General features: G+C 49.6%; 1 protein-coding gene across 1 annotated transcript; it reads right to left on the reverse strand.

The window, feature by feature from the left end:
- Positions 1-381: 381 nt before the first annotated feature.
- SLITRK3 (SLIT and NTRK like family member 3) lies at positions 382-9,505 on the reverse strand. Its single transcript, XM_074878454.1, is given in 2 exon segments — positions 382-4,442; positions 4,444-9,505. Coding segments are annotated over 2 exon segments (2,856 nt in total). The 5' UTR covers positions 6,631-9,505; the 3' UTR covers positions 382-3,773.
- Between the last annotated feature and the right edge of the window lie 10,002 nt (positions 9,506-19,507).

The following is a 19,507-nucleotide window of genomic DNA, read 5'->3' on the forward strand; positions in this document are numbered from 1 at the left end:
ATGAAGCAATTTCCAAGTCTCAAACAAATCTTTTAACCCAGGTAGAACATGACGGTGACATCAATGACAATATCCAGGAAATATGAAAGAGCACTGATAATTGAGCACCATGATTATCCTCCTATTTTCCTGTATGCAGTCGTTATCAGCTATGACTGGGACTTACCTGGCCTTTTTTGCTTTTCCACCTGTAGGAAGAATTTCAATATAATCAATAAGTGAGTAAAACAAACACACGATGAAAAATTTACTGCCAGGTTCCGAGCACTGCCACAAGCTGAACTGCTGAAGTCGATACCAGCTACTTGTTGTACAATAATGAAATAAGCTAAAAAAAATACGTATTTATTTAAAATAGTAACCCATCAAACAGCTCCAGTGTAAAGGCAGATCATTTTACTTTATTCGATTCCTTCCCAATATTATTAATGCTACCAATAATACTGCTGATAATGATATAATTATCATTAATACTCCCTATTGCTTAGGAGTAATCCAAGTTGAAGCATGTAAAGAGTCACCCACCACGGATCAGAGATGGTGGATCCACTTTTGTTTGCTGCAGTGGAAAGTAGTGCTGCCACCCACTCAGCCTCAGCTCAACACAATGAAATAGCAAAACAGAAGTCATGAGAACACCCATTAGATATCACAGTTAAATGTCATCAACACTTCCAGAGCAAATCATCCCCAAACGATCCCAGTACACAAGGAAAAGGAAGTTTCCTACACAAGGAAAGAAAAGTAACTCGACGTAAGCCAAAAATTATCTCTTTTAATACAAAATTCCATTCTCATAGAACAAATTTATTTCCACTGAATAAATAGATTTCCTCACCATTCGCGGGTGAGATTACTACCTATAGTTATGTTGAAATTCTCTTGCCTTTCTGCAGTTTAATTAAAATATAAACATTATTTGCAACTGGCTTTACTATATTTGGATACAAGTATGAACACTTGGGGGTTTGATGACATTGCCAAATGTATACAGCACCACTCTCACTAGGGGTTGTACTTTAACCTGATTTATATAGCTCCACGCATTACTTGCATGTAGTCTTATCAATGCAATTATTATGATTATCCTAAGGAGAATCTGGCCTTTGCGCTTTGATGTTTATTACTTATAACACGTGCATGCTCTTCTACTATCCGTTAAAAATAAAACAACAAATGAACAAAACCCCGAGGGATTAGAGCTGAAGGCAGTAGTAATAAAGCACTATCAACTCAACAGAGGAATCTGGGCAATTCAAATGCATAATATTTTTACTAATATGATGGAGCTGATGCTAGAGTTACAGACATTTGGAGCTGTCCCTCCATCTCAAAATGCATACAGCTACTACCAAGGCTCAGGAAATTACTTCTGTCGCACCCAGATGCCTCTCCAAGACAGATTGACAAAAAAAGCCTGCAATAAGCATACTCGCCAAAGCTATAAATAGCGACACTTGGGGTGAAAACAAGCAGTGGTGGTTTTATCTCCATTCCAATGCTTTGTGCTGGGTGGAACCGAGTTGTTCCCCGGGAGGAGGGTGCCTGGGTCTGAGGGGGCGCTGCCCCGCTCGGCCAGGGGCCGGGCCCTCAGCCAGGAGAGATGCCCTGGGGATACCCCTTTTAACGCTGAGGGGGGGATCATCGCAATTCATCTGGATTAATTACCGCCGTTCCGTTAAAACAACTTATTTATAGAAGTATTTGATATTTCTGTAGAAAACTCTTGAAGAACTTGAGGATAGTGCCTCGGCGACACAGGCGCCCGCCTACGGGCTCTCCCCTTGGCGGCCCGGCCTGCCCCGGTATAAGGCGCCCTGGGGGGGTACATTCAGCGGGGCGGGCGGGGGCCGGGAGCGGGGCCGAGAGCGGGAGCGGGGACCAGCCGGGAGCGGGGCCGGTACCGGGAGCGGGCCCTGGCGCGGGCCCTCCACGCGCTCCCGCCGGGCCGCGGCCGCCAGCGCTGGAACGGCGGCGCCACCTGGCGGCCCCGCGCAGCCGCTCGCTGCCGCCGGCCCGGCCCGAGGCCGCCGGGGCCAAGGGACCAACGGGGCCAAAAGGGCCAAAAAAGTACCAGCGGGGGCCAAGATACCAACCGGGACCTTCCCGGGAAGGGAAATCCGATCGTCTTTGGTCTCGCTCCGGTTTCAGCGGGGAGCAAACGGCCGCGCCGGGGCGGCAGGAGCGGGCCGGGAGGCCGGGCGGGCTGAGGCCGCGGGGATCCTCTCCCACATCGCTTCGCCCTCGCCCAAAATTGCAACGCGCTCGGGCTCCCCCTTCCCAGCCCGCCGGGACCGCTCTCCTCGGCACCGGCTGCGCGCCGGGAGCGCCCCGGCCGCGCTCCTCCAGCCCCCGGTCCGGCCAGAAGCGGCGGGCGGGGCCGCGGCCTGCACCTCGCCGCCTGTTCTTAAGTACACGGGGAACCGCCATCAGTCCCGCGCGGCGGGGGGGTACAGATTGTAAAACCGGATTTTTAAAAGTCTCGGGTGGTATCTTGGCAAGAGAAGCTGTACAGGGTTTTTCTCCGTTAACATCACAGTGCACTGAACTGTTATTAATAAAATAGCTTTCAAGGTTAGGGTGGGGGAAGGAAATCTCAGTAGGGGAAAGCTGAAGTTTCAGGTTCAAGCTTTGTATTCCTATATATATATATATGGGTATATATATATATATATGCATTTTTTTCAAAACGTTTTATTAGGAAAGCTATACCAGACGCATCACTGTACAATGATTAAACATTACCTTTACAATTTATATTCACTTGAAATTACAGAATAAATATATGCACATTGTTGTACCTTTGTGTGTGCGTGTGTGCGTGTATGTGTGTATGAGAGAAAACATTAAAAATGCTTCCTACAAAGCTGTTAGTGATAGGTGCCCAGTAGCTTTTTTTCCTTTTTTTTTTTTTTTTTTTCTTTTTCTGTATATTTGCATGTTGCTTTTATTAGGAAAGTGCGGATGTCCTCCAAAAAACCATGGCGTCATGACGAAGTGTCGCTGAGCATCCCCTAGGTGTGTGCGCCACGTGGTTACATCCTTTGGGCTGCTCGGCTCCCGGTGGCTTCCCCCAGCCCACGGGATTCCCCTCCGCGGCCAGCGGGACCCGGCGCTGCGCGGCGGCGGGCGCTGCGCGGAGGGGCCGGGCTGGCGGTGAGGGTGGGGGGTGGGTGCGAGGGAGGGAGAGAGACAAGAGTGAGACATTCGAGCAAGACCCTCCCCTCCCTTCCCTCTTGCAGTTTCCAGGCATGCAGCAAACTGCGCTCGTTTGCTTCTTTGCATTTTTTTTTTTTTTAAATAAATGTACAGAATCTGTGCCATGATGGGCAAGAAGAAAGCAAGCCACAAAATGCCATCTTCCCTCCCCCTCCCCTCCAAGGGAAAATATAAAGGGAGTTTACTGCAACGGAAAAAAAAAAAAAAAAAAAAAAAAAGAAAACAGAACTATAAAGAAAATAAAAGAAAAAGGAACAAAAAAAGTAAAAAGAGAGAGAGACACACATAGAATTTACTTAGTCAGGATCAATACAAAGATCCCCGGTAATAATAATAATAATAATATACCTTAGACATGGCACAGTCAAAGTCTCAGTTTCAGTATAAAAAATAATGATTGATTAACATCTGCTGGCAAAAGTCTGCGAAGGCACTTCATCGATTAATGATCTGAGAACGGCCCTTCCCCGCAGCGCGCACATCTGGCGGGGGAGAGCACACAGCTGTATCCTCTACTCGCATGCGGCGGTGCCGGGGCGGGCGGCGGGCGGCGGTCAGAACCGGTACGTGGTCTTCTCCAGGACTTCGAGGTAATCCGGCTTGGTTTGGAGTTTGGCCCTTAACTCGAGGTATTCGCTTGTGGGGGTTTGGTGGTCTGAGAAGCCCTTGCCGGCCGCGAAGAGGAGGGTTTCTTTGAGCCTGGCGTCCTGCTGCAGGTCCGGGTATTGCATGCCAGGGGGGTGGACGTGCAGTTCCTTCAGCTTGGGCACGGTGCCGTACAGGCAGTCCACGAAGCCCACGGCGCAGGGCGGCGGGCGGTCGCGGTCCCGCGTGGGGCCACCCGCCGCCGCCGCCGCCGCCCCCCCGAGCCCGCCGCCGCCGCCCCCCCCGAGCCCTCCGCCCGCGGGGTGCTGGGGGTGAACGGCGACGATGGTGTTGAGCTGCGAGCTGGACACGGCCAGGCTCCACTCCTGCTCCTTCTCCAGCAAGGTGCGGTAGTTGCTGCCCGGTTCCTGCGCGGCGGCGGGGGCGGCGGGGGCGAAGCGCTCGCCGCCGCCCCGCAGCAGCTCCGCCGCCTCCCCGCCGCCGCCGCCGCCCGCCGCCTCCTCCTCCTCCTCCTCCTCCCGCGGCTTGTAGATGGGGTTGTTGCACATCTGGGTCACCGGGTGCGGGATGTAATCGTAGACGTGACCCGCCGGGGGAGCCTTCTCCGGGGAACGCTCCCCACACCCCCCGCCGCCCCCCCCCCCCGCCGCCACCGCCGCCGCCGCCGCCGCCCTCCTCGAAGATCCGCGGGCAGCGCAGCGCGACGCCGCCCAGGTCGGCCGCCTCCCCCCGCGGCCCGCGGAACGGCATCTTCCTCCTCCGCCGGCGCAAGACGAAAGCGAAAAGCCCGGCGGCCACCAAGACGGCGGAGAAGAAGAGAACGAGGAGGCTGAGGATGAGGACGGAGAGCGGGACGGCGGCGGAGGCCGGCGGTAGCTCGTAGGCGGCGGCCCCGGTGGCGGCGGGGGGCGGAGGGGCGGCGGGGGGCGAGGCGGCGGCGGCGGCGGCGGCGGGGCGGAGGGCGGCGGGGCAGAGGGCCGCCAGCTCCAGGGCGCGGAGGTCACGTCGGGCCAAGCGCTCGGGGCTGGCGCACAGCACCTCGCCCACCACGCTGACGGAGCTGAGCGCTTCCAGCCACTGCTTCAGCGGCACCAGCTCGCAGGTGCAGTCCCAAGGGTTGAGCTTCAGGTCGATCTGGACGATGGCGTGAAGGTGCTCCAACACCCCGGCCACCGGCAACGCCAAGAAGTGGTTGTTGCGCAGGTTGAGGCGGGCCAGGGAGGTGCCGGCGAAGGCGTCGGTGGGCAGGGTGCGGAGCAAGTTGTCGTTGAGGAAGAGGAGCTTCAGGTTGGGCATGAGGCTGAAGGCCGCCGGCTGGATTTCCCTGATCAGGTTGTACTCAAAGTACAGGTAATGCAAACTCTGCAGGCCCCGGAACATGCCCGGGGTGAGCCGCTCGATGTCGTTGCCGTTCAGGTACAGGCTCTTGAGATTGGGCAGGTTGATAAAAGCCCCGTCCTGCACGTAGGAGATCCGGTTGTTCCCCAGATGTAAGAGATCCAAGGAGGAAAAATTCCAGAAATCGGAGCGGTAGATTTTCTGGATCAAATTCCCGCTCAGGTACAGCTTCTTGGCGTTCAAGGGCCTGGGCAGGAGCTCGGAGATGTTGTGAAACCCTCGCTCCTTGCAGTTGACCGTCAGGCCCAGGTCGTTGATGTGCAAACTGCAAGAGCACCCGGTGGGGCAGATGATGGGGATGGGGGGCCGGGTCTGGTAGGCAGCCACGGGTGGTTGGTTTGGCCCGGGGTACAGGCCGCGGGGTGTCGGGGGAGGCCGGGGCGCCCGGGGCTGCTTGGTGGGTTTGGGCTGTTTATTGGATGTTTTGTACTCAACAGAGGAAGCGGTGAAATGGAAGGAGGACAGCATGGATGAGGGCTTCGTAGGCCACGCGTTCTCCTTGCTGGACGACAGCTGAGGGATGCCCAGGCTGGCTTCCACCTCGGAGTCGGACAGCATGGGACAGAGCTTACTTCTTTTGATTTCCCGCAGGTCCTTCCCGTGGAAGTGGAAGGGGGTCTCGCAGGTGATGTCCCCCACCAGGGCGGTGTAGGGGATGCGCTCCAGCCAGCTCTTCAGCTGCACGATCTCACACGTACAGTTCCACGGGTTCTCCTCCAGCTGGATCTCCATCAGGCTCCTGCCAATATGGTCCAACATCCCGCGGTACGAAAGGACTTTTAGCCGGTTCCCACGCAAGTCCAAGTGGGTTAAGGACACGGACTTAAATAAGTTGGTGGGAAGCATGGGGATAAGATTGTCATTTAGGATAAGGACCCTCAATTTACTTAGGTTTCGAAACGCCCCGCTTTCAATCCGTTTAATGACATTGTAATCTGCCTGCAGATATTCCAGACTTTCCAAACCCAGGAAAGTGTCGTTTCTGAAAATGTCCAACTTGTTTTCGTGCAAATACAACCTCTTCAGAACTCGGAGCCCGTTAAAAGCCCCCGTCTGAATGTCCTGCAGTGCATTGTTCCCAAGGTTAATAGACACAGCATTGTTCAAGTGAAGAAAACTGTTGGTGTACAATTTCCTCATGGAATTCCTCTGCAGATAAAGTTTAAAAGGTCTCGACCACGACTCTGTTATCTGACTAATATTTATAAATCCCTTGTTGTCGCAATGTATATGGAAAAGGCTCTCCTTCACTTCACAGTAACATGGATCAAAGCAGGGCTCATCGAGTTCCTCCGAGTCCTCTATCAAGGGAATTGGTGTAGTCCATGCTAGAGCAATTGTGCTTAGAAGAATTATCCACAACATCCTTCCTTTATGAAGCGTCTCTGCCGTGGAAGCTTTCATCATTTGTTGATGTTTACAAAACTGCAACGGGAAGAGAAACGCAGATTTCAGTATTTCTGTCCCGCCCCGCTGCTTTCACTAAGCCCCTACCTGCTAGACTCGTGTTAGGCTCCTGGAAAGTTCAGCAGTTGTTGGGCAGACGTTCACAACCAACTCTAGGGGTGTCGGATGGGCGAGCCTTGCCCTGATTTATACTTAAGAGATGGTAGAAGGTTTAATCACGCGATACCAGCCTCCCTTATCCCCCCCTCTGGCAAATGCCACCTATAAAGAGGACAGCACATGCAGACCCACACAGCAACATGAGCACACAGGCTGAACGTGTTGCGTCTTTACATGTTTTCCGCCGTAGGACCAGTGTTTAGAGCCACACGTATTTCATACTTGTTTGCAATTTCAGCTTTGTAGCCATCGCAGCCCCGCATTGACTACAGGGGGAAACACCAGTGGGTAGATTTCTCCGGTGTCGCACTACATCCTTCATACATGCAAACTCCCGAAGTTATTCAGTCTCAATCCCTGAATCTCTCTCCCTCCCGGCTCAATATATTCCATACGTAAGTTCAAAGGAATGTGCAAGGTTTGCTGATGTCCCTGGCGAAACGGTTCCCTTCAGAAATCCCCACAACGTCTTTAAAATAGTAAGTGGTTGACAACCCTGATTTAAAAGAAAATCTCCCCCTTCCAAACGCGCCAATGAATTAATGCAACTGGTATATTATCAGATAAATACATACCACATATTAGTCATTTTAGCTGATTAAAGCATTTAGAGATGATTAATCTTTCTAAAGCACATGCCCATGCGATCAGCAGATCTAAAGGGAAGTGACAGCTAAAGAGGCACCTCGGATTGAAACGCTCAGCCTGCCTTGGATTAGGGTATTTTGCGCCCCCAGGACCAAGCAGGAGACCCGGTTAAAAAGCTGAAAGTGGAAGAAAAAAATACCTTGACACTTACCAGCCGATAAATTATCTATCCTACTATATACGTTTCCGAATGAAGACACCATTCTTCTCCAATCAGATGAAAATAATACTGTACTAATGAGATGCAGCTCCTTCAACATATGGTTTCACCCTTCCTTTCACCAGATATTTTAAATGTATGGGCACAGAGAAATGCTAAGGATGGTAATAATAACGGCGGTGATGCAGCCTTCCTTGAATCACTGAAATGCCCATTAGAATTATTCGGAGCGATCGTTGCTTTTAGTCTTAATCTTTCAATAGAAAAGGTCCTTTTTGCCTTCCTCGTGTAAGAACTAGAAAATTTTGCCCCCCATCCACAAACTTAAGAGCAGAAAGATGCATTTAGGGGAGAGAAATGCCAGAGGAACAGAAATCCTTAGGATCAACTTGCAAATGAAACCCTCCCCTGTGGGAAAGAGGAGATGGTTGAAAGCATGAAAAGAGAAATACCCTCTGCAATTAAAACCAGCATCTAATTGGGAAGAAGGGAGAGAGATGAGAGCTATATTGCAGTATCAGTCTCTCTGTCTCCTTTGCAAAATATTAGCCACTTAAGTTCTTTCTCTTCTGCAAGGGCTGTAATAAAAAATAAAAAAATAAATCAAGAGGATTATTAGATCTTCTTTTTGGAAGAGGGGGTGTCTTTGACCCTAGGCGGAAACAAAAGGATCCAGAAAGGTTGTACTTACCGGTTTGCAGGAGAGATTTTAGCACATCGTTACAAAAAAAAAGAGGGGAAGGGGGAAAAAAAGCTCGAGTTTAAAGATTGCTGGTTTCTCTCTGTCTCTCCCTCTGTGTCTCTCTCTCTCCCTCTCTCTCTACTCCTGCTGAAGCTGAGGCGAAAGGAAAAAAAAAAAAAAAAAAGAAGGGAAAAAAAAAAAAAAGAAGCAAGCCTGAGACGTGCTGGGAATGCAATGAGCCCCTCAATGATCTTCTTTAGGATGCAGAGCTGCTGTTTGGCACACTCAATGGAGGAGGGAGGAGAGGGGCTGCTGCAGGCTCCAGCGCCGCCGCCGCCGCCTTCCCCGGGCACCGGCAGCGCGGAGCGGGAGCGCCGGGGCGCGGCGGCGGAACGCGGGCTCCGCTCCTTCCCCGCGTGTGCGTGTGTGTGCGCGTGTGTGCGCGCGTGTGTGTGTGTGTGTGTGGTGGGGTTGTTGCCCTGGATCAGGCTTTTCCACGTCATGAAAATGAGCTTCAAGAAGGGGAACAAATGAAGGGGGCGCGCTTGGCACCAGGTCGGGGGCGCGCATTTGGGAAGCCCTGACTATACATTTTTTTTTTCTTCCCCCTGCCTTTTTTGATTTTTTTTTTTTTTTTTTTTTTTTTAAGAGGGAAGGAGGGGGCTGGTTGGTGGAGAGGAAGGGAAGTGGGAAACGAGCAGATGGGGGAGGAAAAAAACCCAAGAAGAATCAGAGAGGAAAATACCGCCGGGATGGGTCACAATTTGCACACCCCTCCGACCTTCCTAAAAAGAAAAAAAAAAAAAGAAAGAAAGAAAAAAAGAAAAAAGAAAGCCCAACTCTGGGGGAAATCAAAGATGCTCTGACTGCAAGCGCCAGCTGAGCTGCCGGGGCTGCGGCGGAGAGCAGCCCGGTGGGCCCCGGAGGGGGGTAGCGGGGTCCCGGCCCGGCTTCCCCCGGCGCTGCCACCGCCTCCTCGCTCCGTCCCCCGTTCCTTCTCCTCTCCCTCTCCCCTCCGGTCCCGGGGCCGTGCCGCCGCTCCAGCCCGCAGCCTCTCCCGGATCCGGCAGCCTTCGGAGGCAAAGCCAAAAACCTCGGGGGAGACACCCGGGCACCTCTCGCATCCTTCCGCCCGGCGCGGCCGCCACCGCGGAGTGTGCGCGGAAGGCGGAGGGCCGCGCTCGCGGAGGGCAGCGCCGCCGGCCGGTATCTGCCCGCCCCGGGAACCGCAGGCAGGTAACGGGGCTGCGCGGGGAGAAGCGGGGGGGCGGGGGGGGGGGGGGGGGGGAAGTGGCCCACGGGGAGCGGTGGATCCGCGGGGGGGGGGGGGGGGGGGCGCGCAGCGGGAGGCTTGCGCGGGTTCGCCCGTGGCTGAAAGTTGGCGGGCGAGATGCGCCGGGGAGGGGGGGGGAGCGTTGTGGGGATCGGGGCGCGGCGGGGGGCTCTGCCTCCCCCAGGGAGGGAAGGGCTGCGGGCAGGGCAGAGGGGTGGCCCCCGCGATGCCTCTTGCATCCCCGACGCCCACACCCGCGCACACCCACCCCGCAGGCACTCACACCCATCCCCGGGCGCACATATGCGCGTATCTCCACGCACAGCAGGGCGGAGAGGCTGCGCGCCCCGCGGGAGCCGCGTAACTCCCTGGGGCATCCCGCAGCCCCCCCCCCCCCCGCCCCCCCCGGCTGCCTCCGCTACCCGCTCTCGCCCTAAACCCGCGCTCCCCTTCCGCACCCGCGGGGTAACCCGGCCGGGAGGAGACTTAACTGGAACCGCGGCTCGGTGGCAAAAAGTTGACGGGCAAAGCTGCAGGTGCGGGAGGGAGAGCCCGGGGGGGGCCGCGGCCTCCTGCCGCCCCGACGGCGCTCTCCGCGGGTAGGGGCGCTGCCTCCGCGCCCGCGGACACGCACCATCTTTCCCAGCCTCCGAAGCTCTCCTTCGCCGGTGCAATATGGACGCACCGCTCCCTCCTAATTAAATTGCTGCATCATTCATTTTCTGACGCGGGAGCAACATGGGGTACCAGCAGGCAACATGCACCTGACACCCCCCCTTTAAAAAAAGAGGGGGGGGGGCGGAGAAAAAAGGGCGAAAGGGGAAATCACAACAGTTTGTTCTTGGAACAAGCTCGCCAAGCGGCTTTAACACCAACTCAGGGGAACGATCTGTGCACGCTCCCCCCCCTTGCACCCCGCTGTGTTTGGGGGGGGGGGGGGGGGGGGGGCTATGTGCTAGGGGGCTGCAGCCATCCTGCCCTGCCCTTGCAGCGCCGCTTCCCCCAGCCGCAACTTTCCGAAAAGCCCCCGAATAACGCTCCTCATCCTTTTCAGGGCTTCTGCCTTCAAGTTTTGCAGATGGACTGGGGGAAGAGCGGAGGGAGGGCGGCGGGGGGGGGGGGCGGGGGGGATGGCCCTTGAATGCAAATCAGCGAGCGCTGCAGGGCTCCTCGGGGATGGCAGTGTCCCCGCCGGGTCCCCCGCTCGCAGGCAGGTCCCAGGGACACCCGCCGGCTCCCGTCCGGCCCGGGGCGGGGGGGGCTGTGCTAGCCCCCCATGGCTGTGGCCTCGCCTGGCAGCCAGGGCGGCCCCCGCGGGATGCCCTCGGGGCGGTGGGGGGGGTGGGGGGGGCGATGTCGCCCCTCACGTCCTGTCGCCATCCTTGTGCAGTTCCGCGGAGGGATGAGGGGCAGATCTCAGCTCGCCGGGTTGAAAGACCTGTGCCCCCCCTTGTGTGTGTCCGGCCCCCCCTCCTCTCCAAGCCAGGAGGCAGAAATCCCCGCGGGCCACTCCCCCACACCTCCCTCCAGCCAAAGCAGCTCACAGCTTTTCTGTCTCTGCTCCTTTTGTCGACACAACCCGCTGAGAGCAGGATCAGTGTGAGTGTGATTGGCAGGAGCTCTGGCTAAGGGGACGGCAGACTGATGTAACCAAGATTAGGACGTCACTCGGTTATTAATAATAATAATTATTATTATTATTGGCAAGTGAGCTATTTCCTTGCAAAACCCTGTCCCGGAGCTGTGGAGTCAGTGGAGATGCATGTCGTCTGGGTGGGAGGCTGGCAGGGGCCCTCCTGGCTGCCTCTTTCCAGCCTCAGTTGTAATGACTGAAATGCACCTTTTCCCCCCCGACAGCCTTGTGGAAATAAGGGAGAGGGAAGCCACGGCTAACTTTTGTGACAAACTCAAAAAGGGTACTTGAACAATTATTATGCCTTTCCGAAAGTATCATTACGGCGTTACGTTCCCACTGGAGGTGACCATTCCCCCCACTGCAGTCATTGCAACGCAGACATTTAATGCCTCGTTCAGCCTGCAGTGTGAACCAGCCCCTTCCCTTCCTTTCCCAGCAGAAGGTTGAGGGAAAGAGGGAGTTTGCTACCAAAGCTCGCCCTGCCTGTCCAGAAAGAAATATTCTGATCTTTAATAGTCTCTTCTGTCTCGAGCAATCTATGGTAAGGGCAGAAGCAATAAATAGTGCAAGGGCAAGGGAAACTCTCTTGTAATTATTATAGATGGGAGCTGCTTCCTGGCTCTCTATATCTTGTTAAAGCTAGGGAGTAGTTTAGAGGTTCTGGATCCGAGTGTTGAAAGGTTTTAGATACAGCCAGTGCCAGGGCTCCAGTTGTGTTTCTGCCTAAAAGCCCCGGCAAAGCCAAGCTCCTGCCGTGTGCTCTCACCCCGCTGACCGCGTGCCGGCGGCGAGGAACGGGCATCGCCTCGAGCTGCTGTTTATCGGGGCAGGTGAACATGTGGGAACCCAAACGTGGGAGGGGGAGAGGAGAGGCACGAGCGGGCTGTGATGCTGATTAATCTGTGACGCAAAGCCCACATGCACTTGCTTGGGAGAGCTGCCAGCCGGGGGCTCCGGGGAGAGATGCTCGTGTGCCCCCGCCGGGGTGCAGGGTGAGGCCCGCGGCTGGGAGGGGGCTTCCCGCCGGCCACCCTGCCTCTGGGGGCCTCGTCGATGTAACGTGGAAATCCTGGAACTAGGAGGAAAGGCCGGAGCTCTGGGCTGTGGAAAATACAGTGCTGGAAGTCTCCAGCACGCAGAGAGTGGTCCTGGGCAGAAACAGTCGGAGCTGCAACGGCTGCAAGAGGCAGACGTCTGATATCACCATTAGTCTGCCTGGGCTGGGTTTAAAGCTGAGCCTTGCAGAGCAAGGGCTTAAAATTCCTTCACTGTTCTGGTGACCCCTCTTGCGCTCCCATGAGGTTTCCGTTTGTCTGGTGTGTTCAGGTATATTCAAAATTGAGATCCTTCCCCCTCCTTTTTTGTTTTTTTTTAAAGAACCTTTCAAATATTCTTGGGTTTGTATATTACAAATTGTTCAAACTGAGAAATTTTAGTGGTTTTGAAAATGTTGATAGAGGAAAATCAGGATAGAGAATCTTCTCTGCATAGCAGTTAGTGAAGCAGTTGATGAGGCTTAACTTTTCTTTTTCCCTCTCTGTTACTTACTTCATTTATCAAACAGACAGACGGAGAAACAAAATCATCAGGTGGATTTTACCTACAGTCCTTCTTTGGAAGAGAATATTTCTATTAAAATCTATGTCATATTGTCTCAATTATTGTTTTAGGGACCACGACCTCTCTTGCTATTGTACCAACAGTTCAGACTCCTTTTCAGGGGATCTGAATTTGATGCAGAGGGCTGTCCTGTCCCCCTCCAGTCAATGCAAAGGATTCATTGACTGCTGGAGGATCACCTGCGGACTGTGAGAACTCAGGCCAAGGCTCAGTCCTTCCAACTTCAAGGAGGCCCTAAGGTACCTTCAGCCCACTACTGGTTGCTCAGCTGAAGGCTGGTATCCTTTTCTCCATACAGTCCTGGTATTCGACACACCGTATATAAATACAGGCGCAGATTATTTGAACTGCATAAGCATTGGTGAATACCCATGAAATGGAGGAAATGTAAGAATTTTAAACTGGGCTTTTCCAGCTGGAATCCTTTGGGCTGGAGAGCTTCTTATGTCAAACTGCTGCTCCTGGCCACAATTTTTACTGTTAGTCACCTCATTATCGGTTATTTATTATCCTGTGGGATAGCTGTTGATTTTTCCCAGGGCAGTTATATCCACTATAACTGATGCATTATTTTTAGATGAAGTTAAGGAATAGCAATGCGCCAAATTATATTATCATGGACTACTTCTAACGTAAAAGTCCTCAGCTACTTTAAACGCAATAGGACACTGCAGCTGTACAGAAACCCCAGCCATGCCCTCAGTAACAAGCTGTGTGTAATTGGTTTTTACTCATGGGATTTTTTTCAGCAGAGAAATTTTGCCCAATATTTGATGATATGTGTAAATATTAAAAAGAAAAGAGGAAAGAACTAATAGATGGTATTAAAATAGAACAGCAAATACCAGCAAATCTTGAGTGCGGTATTTTTAATGGATTGTTATTAAAAATAAAAGAGAAAAGAAGGCAAAATAAAAGGGAGTTTTTAATTGACAAAACTGACAGTTCTGTTATCCTCACCGATTCCTGGCATTTCAAGATCAGATTTTTATCTAATGATTCAACAGCCTTAAATATTTCCTTCTAGTAAATCCGACACAGCTATAGCTTTTTTCCCACCTCAGGCACGTAAGCCTGCGTTTTTTTCTAAGTGTGCTGATATTTATTATAGCCAGTGTCAAAAAACTTCGCACTCTACTTATATATGAGCTTCTCTTTGGCCTTTATTAGAATGATATACAGCCATGGTTAGGCATGCACAACTTCCTTTGACAGCAGCCAGGATTTCATGGGTGGATCAAAGGTAGAATAATTCCCTTAAGGTGATCGCTTCCCATCCGAACTACGGAGTTATGAGGTGTGCTCCCGTGCAGAGAGGGGCTTCTTCATCTCTTCCCATACTTCACATCGGCAGTTCGGCAGTCCTACAGCTACATCCTCCATCATGACAACGCACTGCATCTTTTTTAAACTTTTTTTTTCAGTGGAGACACTTATTTTTACCTAGTAGCACAACTACAGGTTCTCATGTCTTATATGAGGCTGAACATGGATCACGCAAAGGAAGAACATGAACTCGAATCTGTGTTTTCTAAATCTCTCCATCCACTGCCCAAAGACGCCGGGGGCAGGACACAGGCCTTCAGATGATAACTGCTTCATTGCTTCCAGAAGAAAAAACTTAGATAATGCAAAAATAGTGTTTGAATTCTCTTCGCTGAAACACTTGTTGCAGAATAGTTGTTGTGGTTTATTTTTACACATATGCACTCTGCATGTACAGATTTTTTTTCTGCAATTTCTAGTTTGCTTCGCTTGGTTTTCACTTTGTGGGTTAATCTTACATACATCCTCGTTCATTTATTTTGTCTGGGCACATGAAAATGGAGATTACCCTACAGCATGAGCTGTAAGCAACAGCATGGAATTTCAGGGCATCTGGATTTAGAGTTGCCAGAATTAGAAACATGAGCCCGACGAGATCATGCTAGGGCAATTCCCCAGTACTGGGCCATAAAGCCAATCAATTTAAAATGTAATAGAAGGCACTATTACTGCGCTGAATTCTGTGTGAAAGAAGGCACTTACTGCTCATTTGGAAAGAAAAGCTCATATTCTAAATTGCTTTTTAGATCAGTCTTGATCCTACTTTCAGTGATGTCAATGGTGACACTTCCGTTCAGTCCGGTGGTGCCAGAATTTTCCATTTACTGTTAACTACTTCTCCTCTTCCCCCTCTCCTCCCTTTCCTAAGCTCCCTGTCAGCAACGCTCCTCGCAGTTCCTCTCTGAGGACAGTTAAGACACAGAGATAGACCTTATCGTTCAGCTCGGAGGCAGCAAGATGGATAGTCATTTTAATCTCTTAGAAAAAATAGTTCAACAGTCAAGGAAGAGATGCTGAGAACGATGTCTTCTCTGCTCTTGCAAGTCTTGCCCTCCTTTCTTTTTGCTACTGATGACACAAGTCTTATAGTAGCCCCTAGTTATGAGTAAGAGGTGATCTTTCATCCTAGATGGCCTCAGCTATGAAGTTCAAGATGAGCTGACTCACTCCAGTTTCAGTTGCCTGTTATGGAAGTTGTGGACTAATGAGTGTCTGTAAACATGGTGAAAGAGAATAGAGTCTTAAACTCGTGGATCTTAGTTGTAACATGTAATACTGTAATACTTGGTTTTGTAGTGCATGATGCATTAACACATTAGCATGCACTTAAGATACTGCTTTTATTATGCTAAAATTATTAAATGGCGAGAGACAGAATCAGCTAAATTACCCGAGTGTGTCTTCCTCAGTCTTCAGCTCCAAACTGACCTCTGGAGGAGCGTTGCTCTCCACCTTTTCCACCAGTCAGGGAAGGAGGCGGCTGTCCTTTTGACTTAGGCAATGGAAATCGGCATAAAAAATTGAGTGCAGCTGTCCCTTAGATGCAGTAGGTCCCTGTTTCCTTGTCTGGTATCATTTTATACAAGAGGGAAACGCTGAGGAAAATTGCTGCTTTTCATTTTTCAAATACCGAGATAAGTCTTCTCTGTTGAGTTTTTCGCTATTTCATATAATATCGATTTTCTTTTACAAGGAACAGTGGGAACCACCATTTTTGATCACTACATCCAGATAGTCAATACATGTAGATGTATGAGGAGGATCAGAGGGCTATAGAAAGTAAGACCTGTGAGGAAAGAGTAAATTAGGACTGTTCTAAACAGAAGAGTAGGAGGAACGTGGTAATACTTTTGAATTATACAAAAATATGCTGAAAAATAAAGGGAATACTTTGATCTCTACAAATAGCATCAGAGGGACAACAAGGAATTGGTCTTAATTTGTAGCTAGAAAGATTTACATGAAATATTAAGAAGGTGTTTCTGATGGTGAGGGTGGCAAAGAGTGGCTAAGGAGGTTGCAGAGCCTCTGGCATAAGAGGCGTGTAAAACGGCGGGTGAGGTTCCATGTCAGGAATGTCCGAGAGCAATTCCTGTGGCCCAGTGATGGATTAGGTGACCCCCTGAGCATCCTCCAAACCCTACATTTCTGTGATTGTTCATGTTGAGAGACAAATTGTGATCCTATACTATACCCCTTAAAATATATTATCCTTATTAAATACAGTAGGGAAATTTAATAAAAAACAATTTGCAACCATATTCCAATATAGTGATGTAAAAATATGAACGTAAAAGAACTGAAGGTTTCTAGGCCCACAGCATATGCATGGCTAAGTCAGATACTAAGCTTTGTATTTCCAAGCTCTGAACTCATGCAATTGGCTAAAATCATACTCTTGAAAGTATATATATCTATGTATACACACACGCATGCATGCAAACCTACATCCTTGGATGATTTTATGTATCTTTAATTTTTCAAGGTTCTTCTGTTTAGAGTTTTTATTTTCTATTCATTTTCTATTTTACTGTACCATCCATCTATCTCCAGCTGGCTACCTAGCTAGAAATACCAGCTTCTTGGGTAGTCACCTTCCAGCAACTGGAATTTTAGGAAAAATCTCAATATAAGCACATTTACAAAAAGCTCTGGGACTCCTGAATATAGGTAATGATCTTGCATATTAGTGTAAGAAGGACAGCACCATGTTGTAGTGTAAAATCAGTAACAATACTCAGCATTTCCTAACTACTTTTATAGTATTAAACGTTAGCAGTTGCAAAGAGTGCAAGGAAGGCTTCCTTTTAGCTGTTGATTTAACTAGGCTTAAAATCCAATGAATAAATTGTATATAGTTCATCAGCTTGTGGGGTGCACAGTGCCTACACACCAAATAATAAGCTACACATCCCACTGTGAACAGTTTATGGCCAAAAGACTGCAGGAACACCACTGTGGAACTGTCAAAATAAAACATGTAATGGACTTATAAATGAATTGAACAGATATTGGTTTAAAATCAAGCCCATAAATATGTGTCACACCTGTCCTCTGGGTGGTCAGCAGCAATCAGGCTGTTATATTCTGAACATATTTTCAAGCTGATGCTGTCTAATTTGTCCCTCCTTCCTTGCTGAGCAAAATCAAGGAATAAAGTGAAAGACCTAAGTGATATGGTGCCATTGCAAAGGCTATAGCCAAGGTGACATCAATATATCAAACTAAATATACAACAGACCCATGAAAATTTGAGGCTAATTATGTTTTACTGTGTTAAACCTTTTAGAAAAAAAAAAAAATCAGTGAAAGTAGGTTTACAGCAACTGTTTTCAGCACCCAGCAAGCTTCTGCACTTTTCCACAGAGGTTACTGTGACTGTGGAATAGTCTAACATAGGGATTAATAATAATAATAATTTACACCGTGGGAGTGCCCAGGATTCGTGCCATGCAAGGTACTGTATGAACAAAAAGCTATACACAGAAAGGTTTCCAACCGGTGACCAATGCCTGAGAATCTACTTGTGATTATTCCTTTTCATACTTACAACCCTGTCTCAGTGCAGAATTAATTCAGCTAAATTCCTAGTATAGTTCTTCGAAAGGTTACTAATTTTAACAGGTGGTTTTCATGATTTTTCTAAATAAGCCAGAGGAAGATCTGAGATTTGATGTCTCTCTACAAAAGGTCCCAAATAATCACCTAACTGGTTTCAAGGGTGTATCCCATCCTGCTAAACCAGGAACTTCTTTCAGCAACTGCTTAGGGGAGCCCACCGGCTTAGTGACTTTATGTGTTTTTCAGCACAAAATATTTTTGTTTGTTTTCTTGCTTATTTATTTTTTTAAAGATAGTATTATTAAGTTGTTAATTCCACTGCTTAAAATGCAGCCTTATATTTTACCATTTAAGTCAGCTGAGGAGAATCCATTCCTGCTGAAGCCATTTGGGGCCAGCCTTACACAAGTAAGAAGAGTCCCTCAAACTTTAACGATTTCCAACTTAAACACACAAGCTGGACGAGGTGCTTTGTAACTCCCTGCCAGAGGTGCATCCCTGCCACGGTCTTCTTACTCCTGACCCGTAGCTCACACGGGTCCTGCCAGGGCCAGCACTGGGCACAGGAAAGCAGGCAATTGCCCAACGCACACAGGTAGCAAAACGGTTCCATTCCCGATGCTCTTTGCTCTGCAGCATCTTGAAAAATCAGATTTTTGCTGCTGATGTAAGATATCTAAGCGAGCAGAGAGCACAGGGACGGGGGGAGATGCCGTCGAGGCATCTCATCCGCCCACAGCCGCAGGAACCACCGCGAGTGGCAGCGCCGTGCGTCTCCTCTTGGGCTTCAGAGCTCCTGTCCCTTTCCACTGCTGCTCCCCACAAGCACGGGCCTCTCAGTTTTGCTTCTTGTGTTGACAGGGTTTCTAAAAATTACCCTGTAGTTGTTAAAGTTTTCAGGTTGTCAAAGGGACATCATCAATATTGTCCAGGTAGAGACTGAATCTATTTTTAATAAATTTTTCTAAATATATGACTAAAACATATTGTCCTGTTAAACTGGATTAAGACATGAAAGCAGCAGAATGGCAAAACTGACAAAAAAAACCTATGAAAAGACACACATTGTCTGATTTTCTGGTGTGCAATGCAGATGAAAATGGCAACATTTTTTTCAATCCATTTGCATATCTGTAAATGACTGCAAGGCAGGGTAGAAGGAGGCCAGCTGGATTCAATTAAAGAGAAAGGTAAAAGGCTTTTGCTTCTGATTTTCATTTTACAGTTTAGAGCAGGGTCACATTTTGAATTTCTTTAGTCTTTTTAAAAATCAGTAAAGTTCTCAACAAGGCATCCCATGTGTAGAAGTACATGTTAAACAGAATCATAAAAAAAATTTCTATTTTTATAGCAATAATTAATGTTTTGTCTCGTGCAGTTTTCCGAGTGATCCACATAAAGCACATCTTAGGGCAAGCTGCTTAGCAAGATTTCAGGGGACACTAATCTGCAGGACTTTCACTGACAACCTAAGCACAATGTCACGTGAAAACCTTATCACAGCAAACCCACCCAAAGCCCATCTGCAACAGCAGCACAGTCCTGAGCCATGTGATACCCCAGCACAGGGTGTTTTATTTACTGAGGTTAGATGCAAGGGTTTTGGAATGCCAGGATTATTCCTGTTATTTCTATTATTTCCAGGTGAAGAAATTGGGGTACCAGGTTAGTGGCAGAGCTGCCTCCCAGCCCAGGATGAGACAGGGGACAAGTAGGTATCTTCAAAGCAAACCTCTTTTTCTCTGTGATTTTCACCTACCATAGCATAATAATAATAGTAGTAGTAGTAATAATAATAATAGTAATAATAAT

Source organism: Strix uralensis, chromosome 9, assembly GCF_047716275.1.
Source record: "Strix uralensis isolate ZFMK-TIS-50842 chromosome 9, bStrUra1, whole genome shotgun sequence".
Taxonomy (NCBI): domain Eukaryota; kingdom Metazoa; phylum Chordata; class Aves; order Strigiformes; family Strigidae; genus Strix; species Strix uralensis.